This window comes from Oreochromis aureus, linkage group 18, assembly GCF_013358895.1.
Source record: "Oreochromis aureus strain Israel breed Guangdong linkage group 18, ZZ_aureus, whole genome shotgun sequence".
Lineage (NCBI taxonomy): Eukaryota > Metazoa > Chordata > Actinopteri > Cichliformes > Cichlidae > Oreochromis > Oreochromis aureus.
Genome location: NC_052959.1, coordinates 22,644,843 through 22,660,995, shown reverse-complemented (window position 1 = coordinate 22,660,995; position 16,153 = coordinate 22,644,843). Strand labels below are relative to the sequence as shown.

General features: G+C 39.8%; 1 protein-coding gene across 1 annotated transcript in view; it reads left to right on the top strand.

Moving 5' to 3' along the window:
• Nucleotides 1–10,587: 10,587 nt before the first annotated feature.
• The window catches only part of insra (insulin receptor a), a 55,071-nt gene continuing 49,505 nt past the window's right edge, over nucleotides 10,588–16,153 (top strand). Inside the window, exon 1 of the mRNA XM_031731113.2 lies at nucleotides 10,588–11,819. Coding sequence (XP_031586973.2) covers nucleotides 11,726–11,819 — 94 coding nt within the window. The 5' untranslated portion in view covers nucleotides 10,588–11,725. The remainder of the gene's footprint in view (nucleotides 11,820–16,153) is intronic.

Below are 16,153 nucleotides of genomic sequence, written 5' to 3'. Positions count from 1 at the left end.
TTATTAGATTCATTACTACATCCATAAAGCCAGCCTAACTACCCTGGGCACAGGCATTACTTAGACATACTTTCTATTAGGTACACCTGTTTAATTGCTTGTTGATGCAAACATTTAGTTGGCCAATCAATGACAGCAAGTCGACGTAGACTGCTGAAGTTCAAACAGGCTATCAGAACGGGAAAAAAACGGGTAATTTTAAGTGACTTTGAATGTGGCGTGGTTGTTGGTATCAGACGGGCTGATCTGCTGGGATTTTCCCATGCAACCGTCTCTGGGGTTTACAGTGAAGGGTGTGAAAAAGAGGTACTATCTAGTGGAGAAATCCCTTGGTCTGATGGGAAGGAAACACAGTCACTGGTTACACTCAAAGTATACAGAAGTGCACCTTGGGGGAAGAAAGGGCTACAGCAGCAGCAGACCACAGCCAGTGCCATGAGCGCACCACAGTTGGACAATAAATAATTGGAAAAACATTTCCTGGTCTGATAAGTCTCGATTTACGCTTTGACATTCGGATGGTAGAATCAGAATTTGGTATAAACAATATGAAAGTGTGGATCAATGTAATGATCTCAGCACACTTTGGGGCATCATTTAAACACACCTCAATAACCAAGTATTGTCCTGGCCATGTCCAGACCTTTATCACCTCAGTGTGCCCATTTCCTGATGGAGATATGACAGAACATGAACGACTGTACATGACAGAAAACTTTTGTCCTGCAAAATAATAAGTCTGGGATTGTTAAGAGAGTGTTGACATGTGACAGCTTCCTGTCATCACACACTTCACACGTGCTGACATGTTGCTGTTTAATTAAGACTGTTTATGCATCACTTTGGCTCCTGCACTGGAAAGATGACAAACTGGGGGAACTTCCAGCAAATCTATGCTTAAGGAAACATTTCCCCCTTTGCACTTAAAGAGAAATCTTTGCATGTCTGTGCAGAGTGCCTCTCCAGGGTTTCCCTGTGTCAGTAGGAATATGATGATGTCCGCAAAAGTGTCCAAGTGGAGCAGCAGGTGTTACGTGGTCTTAACCTGGGATAAAAGAGATAATAATAAGGCTCTTAACCATAATCCATGCCCATTGTTTCCCGACGAGCACTCTAACAGCACTGGAAGCTTCGCTTGATTTAGTTACGACAGCTTTATCAGGACAGTGTGGACTCTATCAGCCCTCAGTAAATCACAGACTGCTGAGCATAACACGCATACTTCAGTAAACAAATGTGCAGCGTGAGAAACAAGCGCTGTGCTGCTGTGGTTACATGGCACAATGATTTTGGCTTCCTTTACGTATTCCATGAACACGTTTGGTGTTAAAAACAAGAAACAAGAGGAGATGCTTTAACTTTGCAGCCTCCACTGCTTGTAGCGCCTCAGCAAGTCAACAAATAGCAGGTTCCAGCTTTCCGAGAATTAGGGCCACACAGTCTTGTCGGGATTAACAGCTCTCTGGCAGGGAAAAGATTGGGCATGTTTTAACAAGCAACTTTACTGAGCGCTTTGGAAAAGCTACTCAGATGACTTCCAAGACGAAAGTGTGAGTGCAGGAGCCCATCTAGTGTTTCCCCTGTCGCTTATTTGTGCTCATGTTTTTGGATGAAAAGAGGCCGTGTGACTGTTTGGAGGAGCTGCTGGAATGCATTGTGATGCAGAGTAGCTGTCATGTCGCATTTACTTTCCAGGCCTCTGTAAGGTGCACAAGAGTGAAAGAGGGCTTACATGTTTGAAAACGGGCCTCCTGCACTTGGCTGGAGGCCAGTCCACAGCACCACTGCTAAAAATGTGAGTGTCCATTAACCTCAGAGAGGCACCCATCAAAGTATTATCTTTGCAAGCACCGGAAGGAAGAAATGCTTCTCTGGAGTCGTACGTGGAGTCGTATGCCCCGAGGACGCCCTGGAAAGGGGAAACGGACTGAGTTGGTGGATGTCCCACTACGTCCTCACACACGGGAGCAGCTTTCCTGCAGTGAAAAAGTGTAGCACGCTGGCGTCTAGGAAGAGCACTGGGATGAATCATATGTGAACCTTATTGTTCCCTCCAGTCAAGCAGTTGGGGTTTTCACTAACCTCTCCCTCTGTGACTCCTTTCCCATGTTCTATAAGCAGACCACCGATGCGTTCTCACATGACTTCCTGGTACTTGTGGTTGACAATTAACTTGGGGATAGGCGTGGGCCTCACAAGGTTTAACATCACAGCTGTGACTTTTTCCTTCAAGTCTATACGTTAAAAATATACATTACTAACTTTAAACTGGATTTTCCTCACCGGTACTGCATCTCCAGCACCTCTCACAAATTGCACGGACTGGAAAAAAAGAACCCAAGTACGTGATATTCAGAGTCAGCCTTATCACTCTGAACCCTGACCCTGTTGTTTTTGCTGTCACATTCAAGCAGGGTGTTACCTACATATAACCATATGTTGGAATAAGGTAAAGTGGCAGAAAGTGCAGCTTCAGCTTTTATGTAAGAGCACTTTAATCCCTCCCAGCAGTGAGCTGATCATTTCAGAAAGATTTATGTCATTACTGAGAGGGAGACGGCACACACCAACGCACCTGTGCTGTGAGTGGCAGCTCAAAGTACCACAGCAGTGGCTTTCGCATCTGTGAGGCTTTTAACCACATGCCTGTTGCATTGCATCCTGCTGTTTTCCACAGCACAACGAACGATTAGACAAAGTGCCTTCATCTTTAGCTGAACATCTGCACCCATTTTCAGCCCCCAACTTAAAGTGATTAAAATGGGCCTGTTACAGTTAGCTCCACAATTTGTTGGACAAAAACATAATTTTTCTAGTTTTGCCTCTTTACGCCACTGCAGTTGATTTTAAGCCAAAGAATCAAGATGTGATTGAAATGCAGATTATGAGCTTTAATTTGAGAGGTTTATAAATACACGTTATTTTTATTCTTCTTCTATTGTTCTGTGGCTGCCCCTCCCTGACACTGGCTCTGCAGCAGGTTTCTTCCTGTTAAAACTGAGTTTTTCCTTCCCACTGTCGCCAAGTGCTTGCTTATAGGGGCGTCGTCTGATTGTTGGGGTGTTCTCTGTATTGTTGTACGGTCTTGACTTTACAATACAAAGTACCTTGCAGCAACCGTTGTTGGGCGATTAGCATCTGGTAGGTTTTTTTTCTACTCTTGGCTCTGAATGATGTGACAGAGAGAGAGGACATCACTGATGTGTTCGCCTCAGACACAAGCTCCGCCCACCTGTTGTTTAAATTTTTGAGAGGGAGCCAGAAGGAGAAAGGCAGCCTTAAAGTCAGAAAACCTAAAACAGTTTGTTACAAACAGTGTATGAACTGAGGGCTCCTCCAAGGCTCTGGGGATGAATATAAGATAAATAAAGATTATTTTGAACTGCGATCCATGCAAAGTCACTCTAGTAGAGTCCAAGAATAGGAATATGGAGTTTGAATCAGTCTCCACTCAAAGATGGTTAAAATCTTTATGAATCAGAGACAAATGATGGATGAGGAATAAAAATCTAAAATAATACATTATATACTTCTACTGGACTTTTACATGGATTTCTGTTTACTGTTACTGTTTCATAAAAAGTGGCATTATGTTAATCTGCTGGTATTTTCAAAGCCAAATTCTGAATAATGAATTCATATTTAGCAGTTATCATTAAGACCAAGGTTAGTTTAAAGAGTCAATTGAGCACAAGTTAATAAAAAAATATATAAACAAATATAATTTAAATGTCAGTTATTTGATGTGGACAGTTTTTCTCTTTTAATGACTGATCAGACTTTTTTTTATTGTGAGGCACACAGATTAACAAAATACAGACACAGCAGGAGTCACAACTTTACAAACATCACAGGAAGCAAAACAAAATGTACAAGCACACACAGCATCGGGCTGACATAATTACATTTTAATTACTTGGGCTGGCTGTAGTCGGTTCCAATGACGGTTAATTAGGCAGAAAGAAGTCCAGTCCTGAGGGGTTCACAGCACCTGAGACTGTCTACCATAGATTAATAAATCCCTCGACATTGTCATGAGCGCTTTAATCTCTGTTATGTAAGTGTTTACTGTTTACTGTACGATTTAGTCCCATGTTGCAACCCCGGCATAATAAGGAAGATCCAGCAGGTAAAAAATAAGTAAATATCTGATCAACCCCCACCAAACAGCAGTCAGAAAAACTAGCTGGTGAAGATAATCAATCCCTTTTTTAATCCCATAACAGAGCCAGTAGTGAGTGGGACACCAATCTGTGCTTGTTGGGTGTATAAACGCTTTATTTTTCTCATTGTTTATAGTTTCGCAAATGGAGAACGTTAAGTGTTCAGATTTTAATTGTGTTCTGTGTCCTGTGTCTGTTCTTACAGCCAATCAGCAGCCTTTTCTGAAGCGTGTGCCAAACTCACCGTCCTTTCCAGTAATACGTGTTTGCTTATTGTTTTGCCTTCCGGGTCTGATTTGCAGACAATGAAAGCCTGTGAAAGCGATGCTTTTCAACAGCCAGCATGTAAATATCGGATGCTGAAGTTTCCTTAAAAGACGCCACAATAAGAAAAGTTCCTGCCACAGTTGGGATTACCACACCGCAGGACTACAAGTCAGTCGGGGAGTTGTTCAAGAGTCTCAGCAAAATGACTTTTATATAAAAATTATTGGTAAAAAAAAATGGAGTAAAACTCATGTCTTCGTGAAGTAATTGTATTATCTTGATGGACTCAGTGGAGCTTTAATTCGATTTTCACATTTGAGTTTTTCATTTTTAATGCAGCGATTTGCTTCCATTAATTTGTGAACAGTATTATTTTAAGCTTGCTGACACTTGCTTGGTCACTATCTGTTAGCCTGTTTGATTATTTTTGCACAGTAATGGACTTTAAGCAGACCTCTTGTTTACAACTCTCAGCTAATAGATTTATATAACTCTAAGAAAGGAAAGGTAACCACAGGAAAAACCCATTAAAATGTTTGTGCAGGCTTGTTGGAAAGGTTCAGCATCATGTATTTTTTTCTTTAAGATGTGCTTATATCAGAGGATTTTCTTATAACTTGAAAAAAAAAACTGAGTCACACTTTATATTTTTGACTTTGTCTAAAAAAACCTCAATGACAGATGAGAAATAAAGTCATTGACATTTATCAGTCTGGAAAGAGTTGCAAAACCATTTCTAAGATTTTGGGACTCCAGTTAACCACAATGAGAGTCATTAAGCGCACATGGAGAAAACTTGGAACCGTAGAGAACCTTCCCAGGAGTGGCCAGCACACCGAAATTACTCCAAGAGCGCATGGACGACTTGTGCAGGAGGTCAGAAAAGAAGCCAGAACAAAATCTAAAGAACTGCAGGCCTCACTTGTCTCAGTTAAGGTCAGAGTTCATGATTCAAAAATAAGAACGAGACTGAGCAAAAATGTCATCTATAGGAGAGTTTCAAGGAGAAAAGCACGAAAAAGCACTGCTGACCGAAAAAGAACACAAAGGTTCGTCTCACATTTACCAGAAAAACATCCTGATGATCCAAAAGAGTTTTGGGAAAATATTCTGTGGACTGATGACACAGAAGCTGAACCTTTTTGAAGGCTTGAGTCCCGTCACATCTGGCATAAGACTAACACAGCATTTCATTAAAAGAAAATCATACACACTGAAACAGGGTGGTGGTAGTGTGATGGTCTTGGGCGGCTTTGCTGCTCCAGGACCGAGACACCTTGCTATAATTGAGGAACTGTGAATTCTGCTCTTTACCAAAAATCCTGAAGGAGAATGTCCGGTCATTAGTTGGTGCCCTGAAGCTCAAGCTTACACAGGTTGAGGTAGACAGTGATCCAAAATACACAATCAAGTCCCCCCTAATGGCTCAGAAATTAAAATTACCTAAAATGAAGTTTTTGGAAGTGTCCGGTCAAAATTTGGACTTAAATCAGATTGAGATTCTTTGACATGACCTTAAACAGTTTATGATTGAAAACGATCCAATGTGGCTTAAATAAAGCAATTCTACAAAGAAGAGAGGGCTAAAATCCTCCACAGTGATGTGAAAGACTTATTGCCAATCATTGCAAACCTTTGATTGCAGTTGTTGCTGCAACATATTAGTATTCTTCTCCTTTAAGTGTTAGCGTCAATCCTCAATCAGATATCAGTTCTTAAAGTCTGTTTGGGTTTAAACACCGCCCTGTTAAAAGACTGTTTCCCACCTTGACCCACTGTCTACCTGAAAGAGGCTGATAAACACGCTGCAGCTATGTAATCCATGATACACTGACCCACTCTCAGTACACTGGCATGACCACAGAGGTCATGATTAAGGAGGCTGTCAGAATGCTTGCGGCTCAAAAACAAACATTTTGGTCCCCAGCAGCAGCATTCAAGTCATGTGCTTGCGTCATTGTTTCTTGGCCTTAATTACACATCAATAGTTCTGAGACATAATGACCCTAATCTGGTCAAGTAGCAGAGTAGGGTACATAATCTGCTTTGATCAAAATGGTTAAACTAGAGACAAAATGCCCTACATAGAGCCTGACTAATACATCAGTGGGTGGAGATTTATTGATTTATTGGTATTGGCTGACAAATAAAAATGTAAAAAGTAAAGACAAGACAGGAGAAACACCCTTCAGCCACATTAAAAGTGTAGATAGAGGGTAGTCCTGCAGTGTCCCTCTTAGAAACACGTGTTTGGAAATCCACGACTAGTTGTGACAATCTTAGTAGGTAATATCTGAATAAAGACTCATGAATAACTACATACAATAACTGTTGAGAAAATCTATACATGGTTCATGTGTCTGAAAGGAAAAAAGTATTGTCTGCTACATCGGATTTTCGACTCATGAAATATCGGTATTGGTCTTAAAGATCTCACATCAGTCAGGTTCTAGTTCTTCATCAGGAAGGTATTTTAAACTTTACAGTTTATCACATTGAAATTCAGGAGACATTCAGCAATGACGGAGGTGGATAACTTTTCAACAATAAGTAACATAAGTAAGACATAAGAACATTTATAATATGTTTGTTTTTTTGCTTTTAATTTGCGATTATTGTCGCCTTTTATTGTTTTGTTATTCATCCATCCATCTCTTTTCTGGTGCTTATCCAATCCAGGGTCACGGAACGGCTGAAGACTACCCTAGCTCTCAATCTGTTGCTGGGCTAACACGTAGAGACAACCACTCATGCTAACATTAATAACCTAACCACTACGCTTTACTGTAAGACCCTTAAAGAATTTTAAAGATTGATAAAAGTATTGTTTTAATGTTGCTTGATTTGACAAACGTTTAGGATGTGTCTTCCTCTGCCCCACTAGAAGCACAATATATGAAGAAAAGTGAAAATCTAACCTTTTCTTCCGACGTTATGAGACGTTGTGAGAGCCAAAAATAAACCAGAGGGTACCTCATGAATGGGAAGTGGGACATGGATTTATCCAACCACTTACTATACTTTCTAATCTCATTAGGACATCTCACTCCTACGAGCCGCACACTCCACATGGGATTAGGCTCAGGATATAAAATTCACACTGCTGCAATTCTCTTCTATTTCATTTGCAATGCTGCACATCCCTGCATTGCATAAAAGTCCTGCAGACTAATTACTGGTAAGCTTTCTCTCACTTGTGCTTGTGGGAAGGTGACGGCGAGCATCACCTCTTGACCCCGCAGCTTCGGCTTTCCTTTCGCCATTTCAGGCATGTTGTTGTGCACATGTGACACTCTGAGTTTACCTTTCATTACGCGCTGTGGCAAATACCTCCTGTTTTTCCCATAAGTGGTCACTTTCCCACTGAATCAATGCCTACATCAACAGGAGATGGTGTTGGTGGTCACTCCTACGGCCTGCAGTGATTTACAGATAAATGCCAACCAGAGGGTATTTCAGAATAAACCGAGCGTCTGTCAGAGACACGGGACAAACAGAAATCCTGGAGGAGCAGCTCTGATTATTCCAGTAAGGTTTATTTTAGCTAGACAAACAACAGGATATGATTATCTTGCAACAAACAAGCTTTGATGAAGGATGTAAACAGGTAGTGAATTGGCGGTGACGATTGAGATGGCATTGTGGTTTTTAAAAAAAAAAGGAAAAGAAGAAAAAAGTTTTCAGGAAGAACAGTCTCGGATATTTTCAGCCCGTGAGAGTTCAGTTGTGAATACGGTGTGAAATACATAATCCTGGTTTTTTTGCGAGTGTGAGAACATCGCAGGATCAAAGGGAGAATCAAGTTCTGTTTTCAAACAATGGCTGGATTGCAAACAGATTTTCCTTCCTCACTGTTTCTCCCTCGGTTTCCTAAATAACAGAAAATCTTAGTCTATTTAGAGTAGAGCCAGACAGTTACCGGCAGGAAGAAAATTAAGGAAGGTTTTTTTGTGATTGTCTCTTTCCTTAACAGCATGTGATCCTGGATTAAACTGGAGGGAAGGAAACAACTAAATTAATTAATGCACAAATCCTCCAAATTAGTTTCTCTCCCGTGTATAGATTATGTGAACGTGGAAATCTCGACTTTTTATCTGAAAATATTTTAATTGAGGAGCCACTGTGTGCCCTTCAATTCATTTTAAACATAACACACTGTGATTACATGACAGGTACTTTCAGCTGCTTCCTTATTTCCCAGTGACCTGCCATAGAGGATAGATCTTCATGATTGGGCGCAGATTTTTTTTTTTTTTTTAATGCCGGATGCCCTTCCTCACGCAACCCTCCCATTTATCTGGGTTTGAGCCTGGCACTAGGAGTACACTAACTTGTGTCCCCCTGAGGCTGGTGTTGTGTGTCCTTCCGGGCTCAAACCGGGGATCTGTGATTACATACAAAGTCCAACATCCCAAATCACAGGCTCTGCTCTGAAAATGCACCCACCTTATGATGTTGGAATGCTTATTATAATTTTAAAAGGTTCTGCAGCTCATTCTGAATACGCCCATGTCAGCTGATCTTTTGTAAATGGTGGTTTACAGTTTGAATTAATAACTATAACGGTAAAATTGCACAAAACAAGTTAAACAAGTTAAACTTCATGAGGGGAAAAGGAAGTCCAGATATCTTCTGTTTAACGGAGCATTGAAGTTGGTGGAAAATGCAATTTGAGTTCACTTCAATGTTTTTAATAACCTGATAAAAACAGTAATTAAAAAACAGTAAACAAAAATTCTAAATGATGCATTTGATAAAATGCATGGGCATTGCCTTTACTTTACATTACTACTCATTTATCTACCTGATAATTCACCTCACGTTTGACTGACTTCTTTGGGTTGTTACTGGCAGCACAGTGTTTACAACTTTAGTAAATATCCATCTCATTTCACCACAAACCCATAATCACATCAGTGTCATTTTAAAGGAACACTTTGTCTGCTCCTACACCACCATATTGCTTCTTCGGTCCATCAATTTACAAAGAATGTGGGTCTGTACACACAGCATGCACCTTTTTTAGTCTGGTTTCAAATCAGGAGATTACAGAACTTTATGTTTCACTGTATGTGATCAGTAACCTCGTGAGCTGAATAATGTTTACTTCCGGAGGTTATCTGGCCTTTTATGGAGCTCTCTGTTCCTTATTTGGGTGTTTCCTGTGTGACGTCTGTTATTGAAAACAAATGCTCTTTGGTTTATTGTCTTTCTTTTTTATGTGTGTGTAATAAACCCATAAAATGTGTATTCCTTCAAGTCAGAATACATATATATGAATATATATATATATATATAAATAAATCATATGTACAAATATAGTTGACTAGTAAATATTGTTTATTTAAATATTTTTAATTGTGAGATACACATAAAAGTTCTGGGAAACCCCACTAAGTCCATGATTATGCTTACTGGCAAAATTTCTGTTTTTCCTTTAATTAATTTTCACAAGGCTCTAATAATAATAATAATAATAATAATAATAATAATAATAATAACGATTTCTTTTTAGAATTACAAAATACCCTGTCTACTCAAATAAAGTTAAATTGAACCTGAAAAGAATAATATTTAAGATACTTTAAGAGATGCTTGTTTAGAAATGTATTATTACTGTTATTATTATTAGTAGTAATAGTATTAGGAGTTAGTAATAGTGATATTTAATGAATAACTCTAAATGTTAAAATGGTAATTTATTTAGGCAGCAACTTGAATGATTATTTTTTAGCTAATCATTAATATTTAGGTTTTTAAATTTCATAAAGTGTAAATGATGATTGTCTTCAAATTCACAACAACCACAAACATGCAAAAAATAATAATTTAAAGATTAACTGGGAGTTTTTGATGAATTTTATATCGATCATTTGACCGATTATTTCGTCTGCAGTCGTGCATTTTAAGCTCTAAGTACGTTTCAAATCGAGTGACACGGCAGTAAATCTATAGCAGTCTTCGATGTAAACTCTCCTCGTTGCAAATTAATCGCAGGAGTAACTGTGTTACTTTCTAACGCGTTACCGGCTGACAGTAGGATCAGTTTGTTGTGTAATCCAATAAGCTCCAGTCCGTATTTCCCCTCAAGCCCATCTGGCTCACTGGCAGGGTTTGTTTACTGGCGAAGGGGCTGGGAAGAAGGGGATCCTACAGGACCAGGGAGACTCTCCAACCTACCTCTGTCTGTGGAAGAAGAAGAAAAGGAAAAAAACAACTATAAACTCCGATAAACCTACTTTCCTCTCGTGTAGATACACACTTTTGACCGTAGCGGGCCGCCGTGCAGTGCATTGAGCACAAGTTGGAGCGTGTATGTGAATTTCTTTTCTTTTTTTTTTAAATTCCCAAACAAAAACAAAAAAGGAGAGTGTGCTTCTGCTTCTGAGCTGCGACGAAGTCTGAGCTGTCAGCCTTTCGGAGAGCGGAGGTGTTGCTGAAATATCTGCACGGACTGTGGAGGAAGTTTTCCAGCCAAGCCGACAAAATTCACAACACAAACATGAAAACTGGGCTGTTTTTTGCTCGCTGTGGGACTTGACGGGATTTTTTTTTTCTTTTTTTCTGTCTCTCTATCTCGCTCCCTCTTTTTTTTCACGCTAACGTTACGCCACGCATGCCACAACCATCGAGTCAGCAGCAAACGACTCCCCTTAAAAAAAATCCCTCTGAATTACCTCAAAGCTCGCTTTTATTAAGATTTTCGTGCATGCATCATTTCTATTTTTTGAGGGTGAAATGCATTGCAGCCGAGTAGCCACACGTCGCATTTGGTGAAGTTAAAATTAACTGAGGGGGCTGCTGAAAAGCGGCGCAAACTTCACTTGTGGCCTGAGCTGGAGTAGAGCAGGAGCCAGGCTAGCTAGCTCAACTGTAGCACCAGCGCTAACTAGCTTTTTCTCGGCTAGCGAGTCTGTTTTGCACTTTTTTTTTTTTACCGACACGGATACACTCAGCTGGGCCAGAATAACAACCAAAAAGCACTTAAAGTCCTAAAAAAGAGCACCCACTCCCTGTGTTGGCGTTTGTTGATGGTGGCGCCCCCCCCCCCACTGAGGTGGCTAACTTTAGCAGCAGCAGCACTGCTAGCTTGTGTTTGACTGAACACGTTGGAGTCGTTCCTCCGCCCATCTTCCGGGATGTCTTTTATTTATTTTTGTTTACCTGTTGGCCCACGGCGCAAAACAAAACCAGTTTCCTGAAGGTACTTCTCTCTCTCAAGTCCAAACTGTCCTGCTCGTCGGGAGACTTTTCTTTTTATATTTTTCTGATTTTCGACCGGGAGTAAGCGCTGCATGGTGTCAGATATGTGGCTCCGGACTTTGCGTTTGGGGTTTGTTTTGACCGCAGTCTGCTTTATGATGAGCTGTCACCAAGCGAATGCAGAGAGTAAGTAACACCAATTTTCACATTTTCTGTTAAGGTCTTTTTTTTAAAAAAAAAACTGTGTGAAACTGAGAGTAAGTAGCTGTTTGTGCTGTGCAGATGCCACTTTTCTACCCTGAGAGAAAGCAGAAGTTTTATGCGAAAAAGAGCGGAAAACGCACAGATTGAAATTACGCTTGATTAAAATTTTTTAAAAATGACAGCCAAGTGTTGCGAAAATTCTCCTCAGTTGCCGGTGATTGGGTTAACGAAAGCAATCAAAAAAATCTTTACGCATATTTTAATAGTGCCAAGATAATGGTTGATCGATTTCATAAGTGACTTATCGGGTTTTCTTTATCTACAGATATTTACACCCACGTAGTAGCTGCTGTAGTTATTATATGAACATCCAAAAACACAGTAAATCACTATTATTATTATTATTACGGTTTTACTCTTAAATAAAGCAAACATCCCGCTGATTAGTGCGGATACCCTGCTGCAATATTGGCATACTGGGTTTTTTTTTTCTTTTCTTGTTTTGTTAGTGATGGTGAGTTGATAAAAAGCACGCAGGCTGCAGCAGCAGTGCTGTAGACAGCCCCTGCATTGAAGGGACAAAGGTTAGCAGTTATCGGCTGTGTGAGTCTGCACTAACTGTAAACAAATTAAGTAAGTAGTCTGAGAATTTAGTAGAATTAATTGGTTGTTATTGTAGATGCTTAAGCTTGGCTTGTTGCTCTGCTCGGTGCAGGAATGTGACAATAAGCCCTCTTTACAGCCCCTCACAATCCCTTTTACACTCGCCAGCCCTGGTGATAAGAATGAATGAACGGCATTTGCAGTGACTCTGCAAACTGACAGTTTTCCACTGAGTCTTTATTATGAGGGAAATATTACTAAGAAAAGGTGTGGGACATTTTTAAAGATGTCTACACAGCGGAGTAGTGACATGGCAAAGATCAGTCATTGCCCCATATACCAGGAAGTTCAGTTTTTATCAGAGCAGATGATTCATTCCAGGTTATCTTTGATTTATAGGTCAGAAGAAGAATTTTAAAAACTTTTTTTTTATAATCTGCAAATAACTCGTGGGTTGTTTCCTTATTGTCCAGCCAGAATAACTTGTTGAAATAATGCTTGGCACAGCCTTTGGTGGAAGAATATTGGCTTGTGTTTGGTCCATCTGTCAATACTTTTTGAGTTTTATACAGTGAAATTACTCCCGAAGTGACTTTAACATTAAATGACTTTAATGTTAAAATCAGACTTTAAATGCGGTTTAAATGCTTTTTTTTATATGATCTTCAAAAGTCCGATGTAAACGGTAAACTCTAACCAGTTTTCCTCAAGTTGTTTGTTTACAAAAATGTTCGCCTGTAGTTTCATTTGATGGTCAATTTTGTGCACGGTTGCAAAATAAAAACGATTTTGTACCTATCACTTTTAATCCTGTTTAATTATAATATAATATCCTAGAGAAAATGCTCTGCTTTGTGGTACAGTAATGTGACACAAGCACAAAAACACATTTTTTATAGATGAACAGATAAACAAGCCCCTCCGTGTATGTGCATTATGACATATATAAGTGTGTGCACAAACACTCCAGAGCCCCAGGTAGCTTTGACACTCATACTGCTTCACTATATGGCATTGGTTTGACGTAAGAGGCAATCGGACGAAAAGAAAAAGCGCAGAGTCTCTTGCCTTTCATCAGATTTAAATGAGGAGCGATTGGAGCGATGCCATCAAGTCAGACTGAGCGAGAATTTTAAGATATAAATCTGAAGCAAGTTGTGTAATTGCCGTGCAGCCCCCCTCTCGCTCCTCTCAGACTTAAGGGTGAACCACAGACGGGAAGAGTGGAACCTGGGCCCCACACTGCTCGATTTCATAAGCTGACCTGACCAGTGTTGAAGTCAGAAAATCTTTTGAGCTACTTGTTTTTCGCTGCCCAGCTCAGCTTGATGGAAAAATTCACTTAATAATGGAAACTTCATATTCACTGTGAATTGATTTCATTTACTAAACATCCATTGAAAATGTTGAAGCAGTCACCATTTTTGGTAAATATTGCGTTTTTTACGCTTTTAGCTGAACCTGTAAAAAGTACCACAGATCGATTACAAAGATTTGGTTTTGGTTTTTTTTACATTCACGCTTTGAACATTTGGCCACCGCAGAACTGATGTGATAAACATCATCTTCAGCTATTTATAAGTGTCATCTTCTTTACTGATGTGACAGTGCAAGTCACCAAGAAGAGTAATTGCCAATACATACATCCAATCTACTGTGCAATATAAAGCACCTTGAGGCGACTGTTGTTGTGATTTGGCGCTATATAAATAAAATTGAATTGAATAAAATTGAATTGAATAGAAACTGGAAATATGACTGAAAGTGCCAGAAGTTTACGATTCAGAAAGCAAATAATGTAGAAATAAAACAAAAATTCAAACAAAATAAGCCTGCAGGTAGAAATTTATGCAAAGTTGTTTGTTAACATAGTTCACTGAACAGTTTTTTCTTTAAATGAGGGCAGCAGAAACAGGTGCTTAGTTTGGGGTTGTGAGGGATTAGAGATGTTCCTGCTGACTAACTTAACATTTGTTTTAACGTCAGGGGAAAAAACAGACTAGTTAATTCTAATTTAAAAAAACAACCGACTTTTAGAACCTCTAATCTGTGTAATCTTGCTCTGTTGTTAAATTCTGTTAGTACTTCCCCAAATTATGTACTGTCACCTTTAAAAGATACTCTGTGTGCTGTCACATGACTGTTCTGTGACTCCCCCGTCCGGTCTGTGACATGAAAACATCATGGAGGAAATGGCAAACACTGAGCCAACTGCGCAGTTTGAGCAGTTTGTACCAAATAAAAATGGTGTTTTTGCTGTTATTTGGACGCTACTTTGGTTTTAGTAAAGACGACATCAACCAAAGCAAAGAGAACAAAAAAGAGTGCGAAAAAATAAGGCCATACATCAGTCTGTTCCAGCACTTGGAGTACAAATAAATCAATATATAAATATTCAAGGTCTTATCACAGCACAGTCTAATAGATGAGGTTAAATTTAAAAATATATTATTAAATATAAAATGTATAAAAGCATGAGCTGCTTCTATCTTATGTCCCCTTACATCGCGCTTCAAGGGCTCAGGTGGTCGAGTCGTGTTATTGTTGTGCCATGATAACATATCACCTTAAGAGCGTTAAACAGCCGGGGCTCGCCATGAAGCCACCGGCACCCTGTTGTCAAGCACCTCTTTGGTCAAAAAATCAGGCAGCGATCCAGCGACCTGGTGTCCTTGAGTTACGCCACCCGACAAGAAGAGCAATTGTAGGGCGATGAAACTGTCCCTTCCCCCCCGCCACCTCTTCAAAAACACTACACACAAGCTGCCACTGTGCCCTCAAGTACCAAAGTCACGAGTGCAGTTGACATGTATACAATAGTGTGATTTTTGCATTTGTCACCCGAAACAATGGCTCTCTAATCCTTGTTGGCACGTTCAGGTTTGAAATTTATGCACTGCTTAAAAACGGTAATCTGACACACCTGCACTCAGTCGTTTTATCCACTCATGCTGACGGTGAAACCTTGTAGTTTCTGATCTTTACCCTTGACACTGTGCCCTTGTTTAAAGAAAATATGCTTGTTAGCGTGCTGTCACACTTTAGAGGTAATAATTACCTCGGTGCTCGTGCTGTTTGTATGAACTCTGTGGTTTTTTTTTTAAAAGGCTCTTATGAATCCCGGTGGTTAAAGCCAGTAGTGACATTAGCTGTTTTGGTTGCTACTGCACTGTGTCAGCAGTTTTGCAAAGTAACAGGCGCCCCAAATTTAAAATGAAGGACAAATAATAGGGTTGTGATTTATATTTTTACATAAAAAGGGGGTTGTATTGCTAACCAGCAGAAAGAATAATGTGTGAGTGCCGCTGAGTGGGTACTAAATGATCTTTGGTCCACAGCCACAGTATACAAATCACACAATCCCAAGGGGGAACTTTGTGTTGTGGTCAGGCTCTCTGTTTTACTCAGTTTCACTCTATTTAAAGACTGAGGACTGATTTCTTTGGTTTTAACGTTTTCCTTGTTTTTTGCACTGTATTGTTAATGTGCTGTGGTTCCCAGTTGCTGACATATTTGATGATTAACCTCTCAACCCACGCCTGCTTTCTGGACTCTTGTAAGAGATTCTACACTGCGGAGGACGACTTTGACTCTTGACCAATTTCTGAAGAAAGTTGCATCTTTTCAGAATCGTAGTAATCTCACTTTCTGGCTGTTGTAATATCCGACCTTGCACAATTGAAAATATGATAAACTTCTGAGCTGTAATTGGT